General features: G+C 41.7%; 1 protein-coding gene across 1 annotated transcript in view; it reads left to right on the top strand.

Annotated features, from left to right (window-relative positions):
- HSD17B12 (hydroxysteroid 17-beta dehydrogenase 12) overlaps nucleotides 1–11,851 on the top strand; it is a 90,904-nt gene extending 79,053 nt beyond the window's left edge. Inside the window, exons 8-11 of the mRNA XM_056850687.1 lie at nucleotides 3,027–3,108; nucleotides 6,769–6,834; nucleotides 10,162–10,311; nucleotides 11,747–11,851. Coding sequence (XP_056706665.1) covers nucleotides 3,027–3,108; nucleotides 6,769–6,834; nucleotides 10,162–10,311; nucleotides 11,747–11,851 — 403 coding nt within the window. The remainder of the gene's footprint in view (nucleotides 1–3,026; nucleotides 3,109–6,768; nucleotides 6,835–10,161; nucleotides 10,312–11,746) is intronic.
- The last annotated feature ends 5,355 nt before the right edge of the window (nucleotides 11,852–17,206 follow it).

Genomic DNA, 17,206 nt, shown 5'->3' with positions numbered 1-17,206 from the left:
GCTTCCACTTGCTTCCGGGCTCAATTCAAAGTGCTGGTATTTATCTTGAAAGCCTTGTATGGCCTGCGACCAGCCTACCTTAAGGACTGGCTTCTCCTTAGCCTATTTTCTCTGTTTCAGTCCAATATTTTAGAGAAATCCCTGTAGCTGAGCATATCTTTGGGTTAAAGTACATTAACATACTGTCAGAGATTTGTAAGAAATAATTGGCAAAATTCAGGTAAATTTAATGAATGTTTTGGAATGACAAGGCATGTGATCTTTTTTTTTCATTTACATTTTATGAAATGTAAATTAATGTTGCTTGTCCTATAACTATTATTAACGTTGAAATACAAAAAAAGAAAGAAAATGTGCACTGCTGCATCAAAAATGTTCTGTTTTGTGGCATTGAATTGGGCCATACTAGCATTCCTACTTTGGATCCCATTGAGGGTGAAAAGTGGATTAAAATTTTATGTTGCATTGTTGTTTTCTGCTACTGCAGAGAAGGAACAATAAAGAAACCCTTAATTTTAGAGCAGTTTTGTTGCAACTAAATGGGAATGTGTTTTCTTTTTTGCTATATCTTTTTGTTGTCAAGTCCTTGAATGATAAGAACAAGAAATAAGCCTCAGTGCCATCTAATGGACAGGAGACATTTGCTTGGTTTTCTTACATTCTTTAAACACGCTGCAGGCAAATAATAATATTAGCAGTTGTGATTGTGCGGTTACATGCATGTACAATGTATCTCCGATCACATGATGGAAGGCAGTCTTTAAAATTAGGAGGCAGAATGAGTGAGCAACACAACTTTTTACTTACAGCAAGGGCAGTTGTCCTGGAAATAATTGTACTCTACTCATGCAAGTGGTTAATTGCAAGCTTACTTTGTTATGCTGATTCCAAATTTTATTTACCACAGGACCCATGGACATTTAGCTTGGGGGATGCTAGCATCTGAAAGAAAAATCCCAACTTCAGTTTCAAGATGATAGGCTAGTAGGTGAATCATGGGAGACTTTTTAACTGCAATGGAGAAGACAGGTTGCAGTATATGAAGCTGGCATTGCATTTTCTTTGGATTCATGCCTACAAAATGCAAATGGTTTTGTCATTATAAAGTTGGAGGTTGAATTGATAGGATTTGCCAAAGATCTTTACATGGCTGTGATGTCATACTAACTAACGTCTTGGAACATTAGTAAGTGCTGTACTTCAGAAGTATTTACAACTACTTTATGCATTAATTCAGCTTGTCAAGATTTTTCCACTAGTTTTCATAGTTGGCTAAAATTATCCATGCTGCAGAATGCCTTCTCAAATTTGCAGTAGCAAGTAAAAAGCACTCAAAAACATTTCAGTTTAAATCTAAATTGACAAAACTTGAGAGGCTTTATATTAACGATCTTCTGATACACTGGGTAGCAGTGTGTGCGAACAAGATCTTGGGGTACAGGTGAACCATAAGTTAAACATGAGCAGTCAGCGTGATGCAGTGGCAAAAAGGGCTAATTCGTCTTGGGGTGCATCAACAGAGGCATAACATCCAAATCGCAAGACGTCCTAGTTCCGCTGTACTTCATTGCTCAGGCCATATTTGGAGTATGTGCAGTTCAGGAGACCTCACTTCAAAAAGGATGTGGACAGAATGGAGTGGGTGCAGAGGAGAACGACGAGGATGATTAGGGGCCTGGAGACCAAGCCCTACGAGGAAAGGCTGAGGGGCTTGGGCATGTTTAGTCTGGAGAAGAAGAGGTTGAGGGGGGACATAATTGCTCTCTAAGTATTTGAAGGGCTGTCACTTAGAGAAGGGCAGGGAGCTATTCCTGTTGGCAGCAGATGATAGGATTCGCAATAATGGGTTTAAATTGGAGGCCGAAAGGTAACGACTGGATATTAGGGGGGTAAATTGTACAATAAGAGTTGTTCAGCAGTGGAATTGGCTCCCCCTCTCTGTCAGTCTTCAAGCAGTGGCTGGGTGAACACTTGTCGGGGATGCTCTAGGGTGAGCCTGCGTTGAGCAGGGGTTGGACTGGACGGCCTGCATGGCCCCTTCCAATTCTACTATTCTATGATTCTAGCATGTTGCTTCTGGAGGAGGCATTTTTGGAATTTTGTGAAAGGCTATTAGGTACCATCACAAACCGCTGTCTTAGGAAATGGGATGAATCCCAAAATGGCTGCCATGTGGGAGAAATTACAGAATGTGGGAAAGTTCCAAGCCAAGCATCTTTCTATGATGGGAGCAGCTATTTCTGAACAGGCCCTGCAGACCCAAAGGGAATGCCTCCTGGGATGTGCTAAACACCTCTTCCAGTGAATCAGAAGATAGCCAGGGCTGGCTCTTTGCTTTAGGGGAAGAAGAAGGTGGGCACCAGGAAACACATCAGTGGGCACCGTGACACCTATGTGTTGCATTACATTGGTCATGTTACCATATCTTAGCACAGTTTCACCAAACACTGCTACATGATCAAAATCTCATTGTTTTCCTTTTAGTTCAGCACACTCTGGAGTGTAAAGACTCCTGTGTGTATATATGGTTGGATGTACTGATTTTACCTTCTGGTGACAGGTCTTGTACCTCGTGGATTCAGGGCTGGCTCCAGAGGTTGGTGAAGTCAGGGCATTGACCAGGGCTGGCAGTGGCCCCACTGTCCCGGCAGTGCTACCGTTTTCACTTTATATGAAACATTTAGGAAATTTCAATACAAACATGAGAGAATTTTTGGCTTTTACGTTTGATGACCCACTAAAGTGCCCTGTCCAGCCACTCTCCCACAATTGTTTGGCAGTTAAAATCACAACCCACAATCAAATCATAATTCACAGTTATTATTGGTGTAAACACCTGTCTTTTTCACATGTAAAAGACTGTACTTCCCCACCCCCCACTCCCAAAAAGGAAAGAGAATCCAAGGGTACAAGGAAAGGGAGCGGAGGCTTGAACCTGAATGGCCAGCCAAACCATGATTTGGCTGTTACATGTAATCTGAGCTGTTTCTGATACTCTTACTGACTCTGTTCTTTTCCCTTTTTAGGTCCAAGGGAGTAATAGTGAATATGTCCTCTTTTGCTGGGTATAACCCATTTCCATTTGTGACCCTTTACTCAGCAACCAAGGTAAAATATGTCTTTTTTAATATATCCTCTGCTGGAGTATGTAAAACTAGTTAAAAGAAGGTGTGATGAAATCTCTGCTATCCCTTTTCTTGCAAGTTAGCTAAAAGATTTCAGTTTTACGTGGTGGAGAGTAGATGTTTTATATAAGAAAAAAAATCAGTGGTTTTCCTATTAATGGAAGAAGTAATGAGACATTATTTTAGCCTATTATTTCAGCTGTATAAATGTTTTTTTATTGTGCTATGTCTCTAACTTTAACATGGTGTAACATCTATATACTAAAAGCAAAGTTAGCCAAATCGGAGGATACTTAAATCCAGAGACGAGCAGTGAATGGGCAAGGTATATCTTCCTATAAACCTGAACAACACACCAGGTTTGCAAAATTCTGAAATCTTTTTTAAAAATTGTGTTTTTAAAAACACAAAATGATAAATGTTAAAAAATGTTAAAATGTTAAAAAAACTCAAAATGATAAAAGGAGCACCTATAACTTTAAGTGTACTTCCTCTGTGGCCATAGCTAGGCAACCACAACATTCCAAGGCTTCCTTTCTGTGAGTAAAAGGCAGGGCCTTTTCCAGGACTGTTTTGGCCTTTGAGGGAGGACTTACTGGGGTCAGGCTTGACAAGGTTTGCCAGCTCCAGGTTGGGAAATTCCTGGAGATTTTTGGGTGGAATCTGAAGAGGCGAGGGTTTGGGTAGAGGAGATATAGAGGGTTTGGGGAGAGCTGGATATAATGCCATAGAGTTTACCTTCCAAAGCAGCCATATTATTGAGGGGGATGGGTCTCTGTCATCTGGAGTTCAGTTGTAATTCTGGAAGATCCCCAGATGCCACCTGGAGGTTGGCAAGCCTAGGCCTGGCAGCAGTCTCTGGGTGACTTGATACCTCCCAACTTGCATGACTCAGCTAGGCCTGGCAGTTTGCTACTGTTCAACAGCAGCCACCCTATGAAAGCCAGAGTGGTGTAGCAGATAGAGCTTCAGAGTAGGGTCTGGGAGTCCCAGGTTTGATTCCCCATCTTGCTGTGGAAGTTCACTGGGTGATTTTGGACCAGTCACATACTTTCATCCTAATCTCCCTCACAGGGTTGTTGTATGGCTAAAATGAAGGAGAGGAGAATAACATAAGCTGCTTTGGTTCCCACTGTGCAGGAAGTTGGGATATAAATGAAGTAAATAAATAAATATAGCTAAAGATGGGGGGCAAATAAAAGGTAGGTTAGTGAATGGCTGAGAAGGAGAGAATGAGGAATGGAAGGAGGGGATATGGGAGTTGCCAGGGGGAAGGATGAAATAGTGTGGGGAGGGAGATACAGGGGAAAGTGAGGCACCCCCCTAAGTCCTTGAGGATTCTCTACCATGCAAATAGGCCTGGCCCAGTGGCTGGAATCACACAAATGGGCCATAGTTTGATTAAGTAGAGACTGCTGGGGGGTGGAAGCTGAAGACAGAAAGGTAGATAAAGGTAGGTTGGGTGGGAAGAAGCTAGGGTTGCCAACTCCAGGTTTATTTATTTATACTTATATTTATAGCCCACCCTCCCCATGCTCAGGGCGGGTAACAATTTATAATACTCTGAATAAATACATAGCTTAAAAACCAAATTTAAAATAATACATTAAAGATGGTGCTAAAAAGGCAGCAGTTTCAAGCTCTAATTGTACTCCCGGCCTAATTACAGCTACAAATCCAGACACTGGGAGCAACACATAACTGGCTAACTGGGCTTGTGTGCTGTAGGCCAAAAGACCGGATGCTCAAATAGTGCATAATAGCACACAGTGTTGGGGAGAGGGGCCCCACAAAGTTCAGGTTGGATGATAGGTTTACTGTATAACGATGCTGCCCTCAACTATATGCCTGGAGGAAATCAGTGATCTTCTACTCTTTTTGAAAATCACTGCAAGAAGCCTCTTGGTGAAATGAGTAGGAAATTTGGGGAATTTTAACTGAGAAATAAAATATATTTTACCTTATTTTGTACCATTGGTCTTGGTCATATACTCATGAAGTATACACATGTTGTAAGCAGCTGTGTTTTCACTGCAAAGTAATGTTCTATTACACACTGGCCACTTGTGCTATGCACAGATGTATACAGTTTCACTGGGACTGGCAAAGGTCAGAAAGGATCGCAAGTTTGAACAGCATGCTAATTGGGGAGCAGTTACTGTAGCTCGTGAGCACAATTAGGCAATCAGCTATTATTGCATACTTTAAGAAGTTTGCAGGGGGCAGTGTTCTGTCACTGGAGATAGCCCATGGTTCTGCTGATGTGAATATTTCATATGCAGCTGGACAATGTATGTTTGTTAAGTGCCATCAAGTCGCTTCCAACTCATAACTCTATGAATCAGTGTCCTTCAAAACATCCTATTGTTAACAGCCTTGCTGAGATCTTGCAAACTGAGGGTCGTGGCTTCCTTTATAAAGTCAATCCATCTCATGTTGGGTCTTCCTCTTTTCCTGCTGCCTTCAGCTTTTTCTAGCATCATTGTCTTTTCTAGTGAGTCTTGTCATAATGGGACCAAAGCACGATAGCCTCAGTTCTAGGGTTGAGTTGATCTAGAATCCACATTTGTCTTTTTGGTGGCCTACAATATCTGTCAAACTCTCCTACAACACCACATTTCAAAAGAGTCTATATTCTTCCTGTCAGCTTTCTTCACTTTTCAACTTTCACACCCATACATAGTGCACTGTAATTATGAAACTCACTGGAAACTAGTACACAAGAAGTATTGTGCTTGGTTTGGGAAAAGGCATTGCCTGCACATTCCAGAATAGTTTTGCAACTGTCAAGGGATAGTCATTTTTTAAAGTTACTAATTCTCAGGAATTCCAACATGCAAACATCCTTGAGCTGTACTATGCTATCAGGCGTTTGTTCTTCTGTACTAAGGCACATTGGGAAAGTATAATTTCAAACCAACTTGGTGGCTACGCATGTTAGGAAATCAAACTTGCAAATTACTTAATGGGGTAAAGTCAGGAGGAAGAAAGACATCCTGCACTATAGCGTCCTCACCCTAATCAAGCCAGGTGGTCCAGTGCCCTTCTGTAGTATTCTTTCCTCATCTACAAAGCTCTTCGCTTCACCCATAAAGTTCCTAGCAGAAGGAATACTCCCCGTTATGTAACTCTTACCAAGGAATTGCCAGCGGTCCCTGTAATATGGCAGTAGGTGAGCTTGTATGACAAGAGCAATAACCAAATATTTGGCTACTCTGAATGTTGGCATTTTATTTTTTTTAATCGTACTTCCAAAGGAACATAGCCAATGATCTTGTGTATTGTATGGAAAGCAATATTTAGTAGGAAGATTTGCTGTATTTGTATATAGGCTGAAGTTCCCTTCCTGATACTGATGTTTGAAATAAAATTTCACTCCAGTTAAAAATTTTAAGCCGTACAAAATATAACCATGTATTGGAACTCCTGGTGCAATTCTAGACGTGAATTACAAAGTCACTGACCTAGAGAATAATCTCTTCTCAGTATAAGCATGAGAAAAATAATCCAACATCTCACACACCTTGGCTGGAATGCCACATATTGCCCAAGACCAGAGATGCAGATTTTAGGCTTTGAGTCATAACATGTATGAAAACGAGTATAAACTGTGTGTTTCACTATTTCCTTTGCAAATCTCTAGGCTTTTGTGGATTTCTTCTCTCGGGGTCTCAACGCAGAGTACAGAAACAAGGGTGTCATTGTGCAGGTGAGTACATTTTTTTCATCTTTAACAAGCCCACCAACAAAAGATGGTAGTGACAATCAACTCTTTGAAATATGGCAACACCTCATTAATAGACATAATTCCATTTGGGGGGAAGATCCATTTTATTGTGCCATGTTCAGCACCTTTTATTATATATCAGCAAGTCTTTGCTTGGGATTAAATGAGTACACTGTGACAGTTTTGTATATTACGTAAATAGCTGTAAAATGCCTTAAAAGGATGGAGGCAAAAAACCAGTGTGTGACTAACATGACTTTATTGTGTCAAGTTCCGCTTTGTATAAATGTGGAAAGCAGTGTCAGCTTTTCAAGCTTACAGAATTTACAAGTAGGAAGGAGTTTGGACTCTACCGCCTCCCGAGAGTCTCTCCTTCAAACATTCTCCAATCTCTCAGCGTCTTGTGCAGACTGATTCCCCCCTTCCCCTGCTTTCAACATTCATCCACTTTCCATCTTGATCAGACCACTATTTGAGGGTTTTTCATTTGGTAAATTAACCAGTTGCACTTATCTGCATACTTGAACAGTTCTTCAAGTAGGTAGAGACCCCTGCCTAGCCTGAGTCCCTTAATTTTTGCTGTTTCCATAATCTGCAAAGGGATTATCCAGTTTAATGTTATATATAGTGACTGTTCCACAAGCCATTTTATCAGTTGTGTTAACAGAAAAAACACAGCCTACTTACAAGTTCACAAAAGCTAATGCTGAGGGTGCATATCTGCAAACATAGTTTACTTCTATGTGTTAGTGCTTCTGGCACGGTGCTTCTGATGCAGAGTCTTTGAAACCCTTGTGCATATATAAAACAAGGGATAAGGCCTTAACTAGCTTCTATCCATCTCTGTGCTGGTGGCCTACACCTTACCTGGATATCGGCTCTTCGACAGGGACAGAGGGAGGCAAAACCATTAGCTTGAGCTCAGCTGTGCTTTTCAATGGTTTGTCCTGTGGTGCCACCCAGTGTTGCAGATGGGCAATGCAGCTTTAAGACACGCTGGTTTAGGCCATGTCAGCGCTGGCAAGAAAAGGCAGGTGAAGCTCATATCAAGTCATGGTTCATTTTATGGCTGCCATTGTAATCTGCTTTTCCATGTAATCTTGCATATTCAAACTAGGCAGTCTAACTCAACCTGAACTAGAACAAAAAAACTGTTTAACAGTAACTAGGAGGAAACCTGAACCCCAAAGCACAATGCTAAAATAAATTCAGGATAGGTACAAGATAAGTAGTTGATTACTGCATTGAAATGCCCTGACATATTGATACTGTTGCCATCCCAATATTGTTTCCAACAAGAATGAATAATGTAAAACAAAACCTGGGGTGATTTAACACATTTTGTATTAGTTAAGACCAAGAAGCAACAGGCTGGGTAAAACCTGCAGCTTGAATTAATGCAGGTTAACTACGTTCATCAGCTTAGTATTGTGTTCTAGTTTGTTCATGTTATGTATTTTTAGTAAACCATTTATACCCAATGCTCGGTTCTAACCAACAAAATAATTGTGGCCCTTGTGAGGGCAGAAAGGCTTTCAGTAAAACAGTTAACTACATGTTGTGAATTTATTCTTTTGTTCCTATATTTCCTATTGCAGTCAGATACTTTTATATTCAACGGAATGGGCTTGTCAACTGCTACCAAAATTGGTTCTGAGCAGTTAGAAATTTTCATTGAAACTGCTTTTAAGTACTTATTAATGGATACTCCAATTAGATTTGTATAAGGCCTTTGAAACGTTGTTTTAATCATTATTTATTTATATTATTTATGGTCCACCTTTCTCAAGGGACTCAAGGCAGATTACGCAGAGTGAGTCAGTACAATCAACAAAATGGGGCATTCAGCAACTAATGCATTAAGATTTTAGAAGTCTGGAACCTCCAGACAGAACTGAAGCAACGCATAAGTATTAACATGACACATTAAGCAGTACTTGATAAAATTTATTGTTTGTGGCCAAAGGCCATCACAATCTATCATACAAAATATTAAAATGACATTAAAATAACTTTAAAATAGTCTGACCCCCAAGAAGCTAGTAATTAAATACCCTGAGTAAAAACAGGTTTAGCTTGGATTTTCTTGGCTTCTAAAGCAAAGAGTGACACTTTGTAGGAAACATCAGGATTGGCGTCTTATAGGAGAAAGAGCAGGATCCTACTTAAATTAAGCTAGACACAGCAGTATAGACCACAGCCCCTAATAATTTATCCAAATAAAGTTTGTAAACCATTTTGTACAGCACAATTCTATTGCCTGTGCAAAAATGCCCTCTTGAATTACTCAGTTTTGCCTAGTTTGCAGAACACCGGGACAGTGGGAGCCTTCCTGACCTCCTCGGGCAGGCCATTCCACAAGGCAGGAGCCACAACAGAGAAAGCACATGTATAGACAGTAGTTGATTTTGCCTATGGTTGGAGCCATAGAAGGCCCTCAGGTGAGCGAAGCTGTCGTGGTGAAGCATAGGAGGAGAGGTGGTCCTGCAGATAAGAGGGACCAAAGCCATGAAGATTCACACAAACAAAGTTCAGAAGCATGCCCCTCATCTATCTTTACCACAAGCTTTGCTATCTCGGGGTTGGGGCAGTATGATGTATATATTGGTGACTACTTATGTGAATGACTGCAGTGTTGATGGGAGTTTCAGTGAAGTCCTCCAGAAGTTGCAGAAGCTGATAAAAAGATAGTCTGGCTGATGGAAACATTTTACCATATATAAGGAAAACTTAGCTGGTTGTTGGTCAGCTTCTAGGTACAATTCAAGGTGCTGAGTCTCAACTTAATGTCTAGGACCAGCATGCTTTCTCTAAGGAAGCACCAACCCCATGATTAGGTCAGTTTCTGATACCCTGCTCCAAGTTTCAGAGACACAATCCTGCATGGTTATTTTAGTGGTGGTCCCATCTTTTGGAGTTCCCCTCATGGAGACTGTTTACATGTCCTCACAGCATCTTGTCAAAACAATTTTGTGTTTAAAAGTGCTTGGGTAGCTGGTTGTTTTGCTGTCGCTTGTGTTGCTTGTTTTGTTCTTAGTATTTTAAGTAATTAATTTGAAGTGCAGAAAATAGGAATTCTGGCTTAGTAGCAAGTCTATAATGTGTCACTTATGGCTATTTGAGTGAATTTCTTGGAAACCTATATTTATAGATTTTGAACTAACCACACAATTTGGGTGTTGTTGTTTTTTAAGAACAAAGGTAATAAATAATTAAAGCTGTGTGTATTTATTATTCAAGACTTAACCTACCTTGATGTGAGATCTTGTCTTTAAAAAATAATAATGTGTAACTGTCTTTTCCTTTCAGAGTGTTCAACCATATCTTGTACAGACAAAAATGACTAAGATCCGCAAACCATCCTTTTTTGTACCTACTCCTGAAACATTAGTAAAATATGCCCTCAATACAGTTGGCCTTGAGAGCCAGACTTCTGGATACCCAACTCATTCCCTTTTGGTATGTTTTATATTCATACTTGATTGTACTTCCAATAGTAAAGTGCCTGCCTGACCTTTGTGTGGGCCCAGGCACACAATAGTAAAGTGCCTGCCTGACCTTTGAATGGGCCCAGGCACAAGGAGGAGGGGGTTCCTGTGTGTTGGATGGGGGGAGGGTTCCAGAAAAGAAGCAAAATGACCCTCCCCTCCTCAACTTACCAAAAATAGCAAGCACCCTTCCTCCAGACAGGGAAAAAGAGGATTGCACAAGCATGATGTTCCCCCTGTAGAAGAATTTATATACAGCCCTTGCTTACCAAATCTGAACTTATGTTATTACTTTAGGAAAATAAAATGCATCATTTTTAACTTTGTTAGCATAACAATTATGCTACTTGGCAGATCTATGGAATTTAAAGGTATAAATGCTTTAACAAAATAGTAAATATATTCAATACTAGAAAGCTTAAAGCTACTATGCCATATACTACCTAAACACATCTTAGTTTTTGCTATCTGCTGCAGGAAAAAATAAAAGTTTATTTGAATTTAAAAACTGTCAGTACAATCACAGTATATCAACAGATTCGGATACTGAGTGAAACTTAATATTGAAAACATTGACCTTTTTTGTAGTGTATTCTCTTCATATACACAGTTTCATGGATAATAGTCACTTATAAACCAGCATGGTATACTGGTGGTAGAGTGGTTAAGAGCAGCGGATTCTAATCTGGAGAACTGGGTTTGATTCCCCGCTCCTCCACGTAAAGCATAAGGCCTGCTGGGTGACCTTGAGCCAGCCACAGTTCTTTCACAACTCTCCCAGCACCACCTACCTCACAAGGTGCCTGTTGTGGGGAGAGGAAGGGAAGGAGATTGTAAGCCGCTTTGAGTCTCCTTAAGGTAGAGAAAAGCGGGATATCCAAACCTCCTCTTCTTCTGGACAGTAAAGTTCTTTGAAAATGTTCTATTGGTATTAATGCAGGAGTTTCTTACATAAATGTTCATCCTTGGGGATAGGCTGCCTTTTTGGCCCCAGTGCTAAAAAATTCCGCCTCTACCTGTTGAAGGCATTGTGTGGTAGCAAACAAAATGGGAGGCAGGGAGATGAGTCTACTTGGTTTGACATGCCTGGAGCAAGCCAAGCCCCCAGTGGCACCGCCAGCATCTCAGGGATTTGCCTTTGACTCACCTGGTGGCAGTGCAGTCTGGGAGGTTGAGATGGACACAAGCCATGCCAGTCCTCCTGCACTGCTGGCCCCAGCGGTGCTGCCGCTGTTTTGGTTGCTCAGGCCATCTTCGGGAAGAAGATAACGACACTTAAGCTTCTCTAGAAGTGGTTTTTTGGGGGGGTGGGGGAAGGTTTGTTGTTGTTGTAATCTTGGTTTGGCTTAAAGATGTTTTTGAGTTCGGTGACTGGATAACAAGTGTTTTCCTCCCGCATCTTTTAGGCCTGGATCAGCAGGATTTTACCCAAGTGGTATCGCAATAAGCTCATGGTAGACATATGCTTGAAAGCAAGAGCCCATAATTTGAGGAAACTAAAGGAAAACTGAGCTGCATCACCTTGACAATTTCCTGGGTAACTTTGTATCCACATTCAAGCACCAAAATACTTCATTATATCTTAAATTCTTTGAACAGTGGGATTTTTTGAGGACCAGAGACCAGCATGAAGCAAGGGAAAGCTGAGTGACGGGAAGGAGGGAAAGGCCATGACCAGTCTGTAGACTTCTTTTTTTTTAGCCTTTGTTTGAAAATGTTCTTCATTAGATGTGACCCAAAATAGAATTTTATGACTTGTTACATTAACTTTATTGTAATGCGCCTTCACCAGTAGAATCTGTTAGTATGAGAATTTTGTTGAAAGAGGTACTTGGTCATCATACACTGTTCATTGTTGTCAGAATGAGATATACATTATTCTAATAAATAACAATCTATTAATCCTTACAAGAAATTGTTACTTTCACTCTGTGAATTTGGACTAGTACTGCTTCATATCAAGTAAGTGGCCATAAGATCTTTGCCTTGGCAATCTTAGTACCCATCCTGGATGGATGCTTTCAGATATCCCACACCCACGTAGATGTCTCCCTTGGGCAATGTGGAGTTGGGGAAGAGGAGGAAGGAAGACAGTTATCTGAATCTATCTTTATTGAATTAGGGTTGAGTGAATGTAAGGAAAGGGTGCCTTTATTTCAGGTATCCTTCTGTGGTGTAATGTGAACTACAAAAACATAATACGATATTCTTTGGAGATGCAGTCACAGCCCCCAGCTATCTGCAGAGAACACACAGGACTGTAAACGTGAAAGTTTCAATAGATGTCATTCAAGGGAAAGGTCTTAATGTAATAGCTATGTAGATTTAATACACTGGAAAAGCTACTCTGGTTATTAATATGAATCATTTTAGTAAAATCATCTCTTTGGGTTATAACAAATGGTTTGAAGAGGGATGCTACAGACTTCAATAAAAAGACACTAAATATTACCACTCTGCTGCTTTATAGGGTGATTGCCCTATAAAGATTGTTGATACCTGAAATGTGATTGAAGTTAAATACTGGAAACGAGATGTTTTGACTCATGTTAGCTCTCTTAATGGGCATGATGAAATGAGTTGCATTTGTCAGGGAAAGCATTAAATGTTTTGCCTATCGGTAAATGCAAAATTAAGAATATATTCTTTAAGCTGTTCAAACCAGATGCTTAAGAGGAAGTAAAATGAAAATGTTTTGGGTTGAATCTTCTTCTGCCTTCCCCCTGCTGCTGGAGGAGCCAGGGACATCTGCCAGCTACTTCCACAAGCCTTTCCACGGAGACCAAACCCTGATGAGTCTGCAGATACTTGTTTACAGAAAATAACCTCTATAGTGTACTTGGTTGGTTGTGAATTAACTCAGGGTTGAGAGCCATAAAAAAACATGACAAAAAACCCTCTGGGCTATGTTATCAGTTGAGGCTTATGGTAGCATATCAGTAAACCTTGAGCGAGTATAAAAAGCAGAAGCCGCCCACTCCCCAACTACTGCACTAAGTTTTGATCTCTCTTGAAATCCATTGGCTTTTTCAAGATGTACATGCACAGAAAAATCAAAGTTTCTTACAGTTTGAGCACATTTATTGATACTACGAAGGGTACAAACTTGATTTATTATGCTGCCCATGGAGGAATAATGGAAGGCTCCAATTTGAGAGTTAAAGTTGTGTTTAAATGTTATTGTACATAGAAAATAAATGAAAACCGATGCAATGGTGCTGATTAGGTATGGAAAATGAGTTTTGTCCAAGAATGTACTTTTGTGTTTTTGGTATTTGAAAGGGCAGATTTGGACTGTACTTATAATTATTTGGAAGTGGTGGGGGAGGGCGTTTGAAATAAGTGGCATGCCTATGCAACAGAGTGCTTTTTCTAACCCTTTACTGTAAAATGAAAATTTAAAATAAACAGTTCTCTGAATGTTTAATGGTTTCTTCTTTATTAGCAAACCCTTAGCATGATTGACCCATTGTTATATCTATAGTGAAAAATACCTTTGGAGTTCTGCTTCTTTCAGACATAAAACAAAGCTTTAGTTCATCATGAGCTACTTTGAAGAAATTTAGCATTTTTTTCTTTCTCATGTTTCTCATCCATGCAAACCATTCAGTAACTAGAATGTCTTAACAAACTGGTCACAGTTGCACAAGGAGCATATAGGGGCTGGACACACATAAAGTCATTACAGATGTATAATTCCTCAGTTCGAGAATCAGGCTTCGGTGATTGGTTAAACACGTTTTCCCCCCCATGATTTTTGCTAGCACTTAAAAGCAGAGTAAGATTCTCTTACAAGACTTTGTTACTAAATCCTACATATGTAGGCATTCTCATACATCCAGTGTCCCAAACCTGATTTTCAGGATCTTAAGCAAATGTACACATGGATACGTGTTGAAGTGATACCCTCCAAAAAAGAAAAGGCAGTTGAAAGACACTGACTTTTTATTGACTATGAAAGAAGGGGAAAAGGCCAGAGAGAGGCAATTTCAACGATGTTCACCTATGACTTTTAATCCCTTAGTCTCATTAAGAATTAGAGCATCCAAATATGTTTCCCATGGCTAGACTAGAGAAGAACTCGCCTAGGAAAGGAAAGAATGAGTTTGTTTTGTAAATGGATAAAAGGTGGCAAAAATCTTCCTACCTCTAAACATTACTAATACAGTATTTAAAAATAAAGATGGGTGAACACCAGAGAAAACATTTAGCAGTATGTCCCTCTTTCCTCCAGTACCTTGGCAGGGAAAAGAGGGCCCAACTCTCTTTCCCCCCCCCCCACGAAAGCCAATGTCGGGGCAAGGATTTTGTCAGAGATAGAACTCACTTTTATCAGCACATTCAGCCTCCATTAAAATCCAGATTGGTGCCTGCATGATGTCACCCTCTGTTGTAGAGGGTATTAGCTACCAACAAAGGTAAGTGTACATGCAACATCCAATACCCAGAACTGTTTTGAAGGATGTTTTGGTACCCCCCTTATTTCCTGCAAAGTTAAGATAATTCCTGTTTTGACTCCTCCCCCCCCCCCCCATTCCTGGACAGTGGGTGGGTAGTTAGGTGGATGGATGGATAAATAATTCACAGTGGGTAGCCGTGTTTGTCTGCCGTAGTAGAAAAGAGCAAGAGTCCAGTAGCACCTTAAAGACTAACACAAATATTGTCTGGCAGGGTATGAGCTTTCGTGAGCCACAGCTCACTTCGATCGATAGATAGTTAGATATCAATATCTATTTAAGTCCTCTCAAGGCAGCTTACAATGACTACCATGATAGAAGTGAAATCAGCTATTTAAAAGTATAGTATAACATTTAAGAAAATGAACGTCGGCCCCGTGGGAATCCACCCAGCTTGACCTCCGATGGGTGTGCTGGCGAGGCAATGCGCTGCAGAAACGATCTCATTTCGCTCGCCTGATTGGACGGCGGGCGGGCGGTGGGCGGGGCCACCCGCAACCAGCCGAGAGCGGGGGGGCGGGGCCTGCCTTGGGCAACACTCCCGATTCGTCCAGGAGGCCGGGGCGGAGTCTGAAGTTGCGCGCGCAGCCCCTGAAGGCCGGCTGGAGCGTTTAGAAGCTGCCGAGGGAGCTGCTTCCTTGCTGACGGTGTCGAGAAGGAGGGAGGCGGCGGCGGTCAGTTAGAGGCCGGTGAGCGACTGCGAAGGCGGCTTTGCGGCCCTCGTGCGGTGTGTGCAGCGCCTCAAGGGCGGGTCTGCCCCGTTCCCCCGTTCTTGGGGGAGATGCCCCATCCTTCCCCTTGTTTAATGAACGTCTACCTTTCTATTATTTCGCCGCTCCTCATTCTCCCCCCCCTCCCCCAGTTCGTTTGCCTGCTTCATTTGCTGCCCAGGCCTACGGATGCGTACTCCGTTTGTAGCAGCTTTCACTTAAATATTATTATCCGAGGGCACGTTCACACAGCCCAAACTGTGCGCTTCCAGTCCACTTCCAGTGCACCTTAACGGTCGTTTGCAAGTGGATTTTGCCAGTTCGCACGGTCAAATCCACCTGCAAAGTGCATTGAAAGTGCATTATTTGGGCTGTGCGAAAGTGCCCTGTGAATGTTATACGTGGTTGAAGAGAGGCTGAACCAAAAGGGAGACCTGCAGCCAAGAAATCAGAAGGAGATTGAGACTGGGAAGGGCAGCCATGAAGGAGCTAGAAAAGATGTTGAAGTGTAAGGATGTGTCACTGGCCACCAAGACTAGATTAATTCATGCCATCGTATTCCCTATTACTATGTATGGGTGTGAAAGCTGGACAGTGAAGAAAGTTGATAGGAAGAAAATAGATTCCTTTGAAATGTGGTGTTGGAGGAGAGGGTTACGGATTCCGTGGACTGCCAAAAAAATCAGTGGGTTATAGATCAAATCAAGCCTGAACTGACCCTAGAAGCTAAAATGACTAAACTGAGGCTGTCATATTTTGGTCACGTCATGAGACGACAAGACAGTCATGCTAGGAAAAGTTGAGGGCAGCAGGAAAAGAGGAAGACCCAACAAGAGATGGATTGACTCAATAAGGGAAGCCCCAGCCTTCAATTTGCAAGATCTGAGCAAGGCTCTCAAAGACAGGACATTTTGAAGGACTTTCATTCATAGGGTCGCCATGAGTCGGAAGCGACTTGATGGCACTTAACACACACACACAGAGGCTGAGACAACGTTTGCAAGAGGCTCGTGAAACGCCTTGAGGTTTCCACTGGGGTGTTGCCCTTAAATGCTGCACAGCAGTAGCTCGCTAGAAGTTGCAGGTGCTTTAACATGTCTAAATTGCTTGACTCAGTGACTCCTAATGGGCCTTGTGTTCCTCTAGGGGACAATCTACAAATCATGGGGTGGGGACATGCGCTGGTTTTGGTCAGTCAATGGGGTCAACCACTTGTCCCATTCTCAGGATAAAATCCCAGATTTCTCTTGCAAGCCTTTAAGAAAAAGAAGAGTTGGTTTTTATGTGCCGACTTTCTCTACCACTTAAGGGAGACTCAAACCAGCTTACAATAACCCTCCTTTCCCCTCCCCACAACAGACACCCTGTGAGGTAGGTGGGGCTGAGAGAGCTCTAAGAGAACTGTGACTAGTCCAAGGTCATCCAGCTGGCTTCATATGTAGGAGTGGGGAAACAAACCCGGTTCACCAGATTAGCCTCTGCTCCTCATGTGGAGGAGTGGGGAATCAAACCCAGTTCTTCAGATGAGTCCACTGCTCCAAACCACTGCTTTTAACCACTACACCGCGCTGGTAAGCATTGACACACAGTAAATATGAATCAAACCTAACATTAAGCAGCTGACTGATTCTGACTTATTCCTGCATTGTGCAGGGGGTTGGACTAGATGACCCTGGTGGTCCCTTCCAACTCTATGATG

Source organism: Euleptes europaea, chromosome 6, assembly GCF_029931775.1.
Source record: "Euleptes europaea isolate rEulEur1 chromosome 6, rEulEur1.hap1, whole genome shotgun sequence".
In the NCBI taxonomy this organism is placed as follows: domain Eukaryota; kingdom Metazoa; phylum Chordata; class Lepidosauria; order Squamata; family Sphaerodactylidae; genus Euleptes; species Euleptes europaea.
The sequence above is the reverse complement of the archived record's forward strand: the minus strand, read 5'-3'. Positions and strand labels throughout refer to the sequence as shown.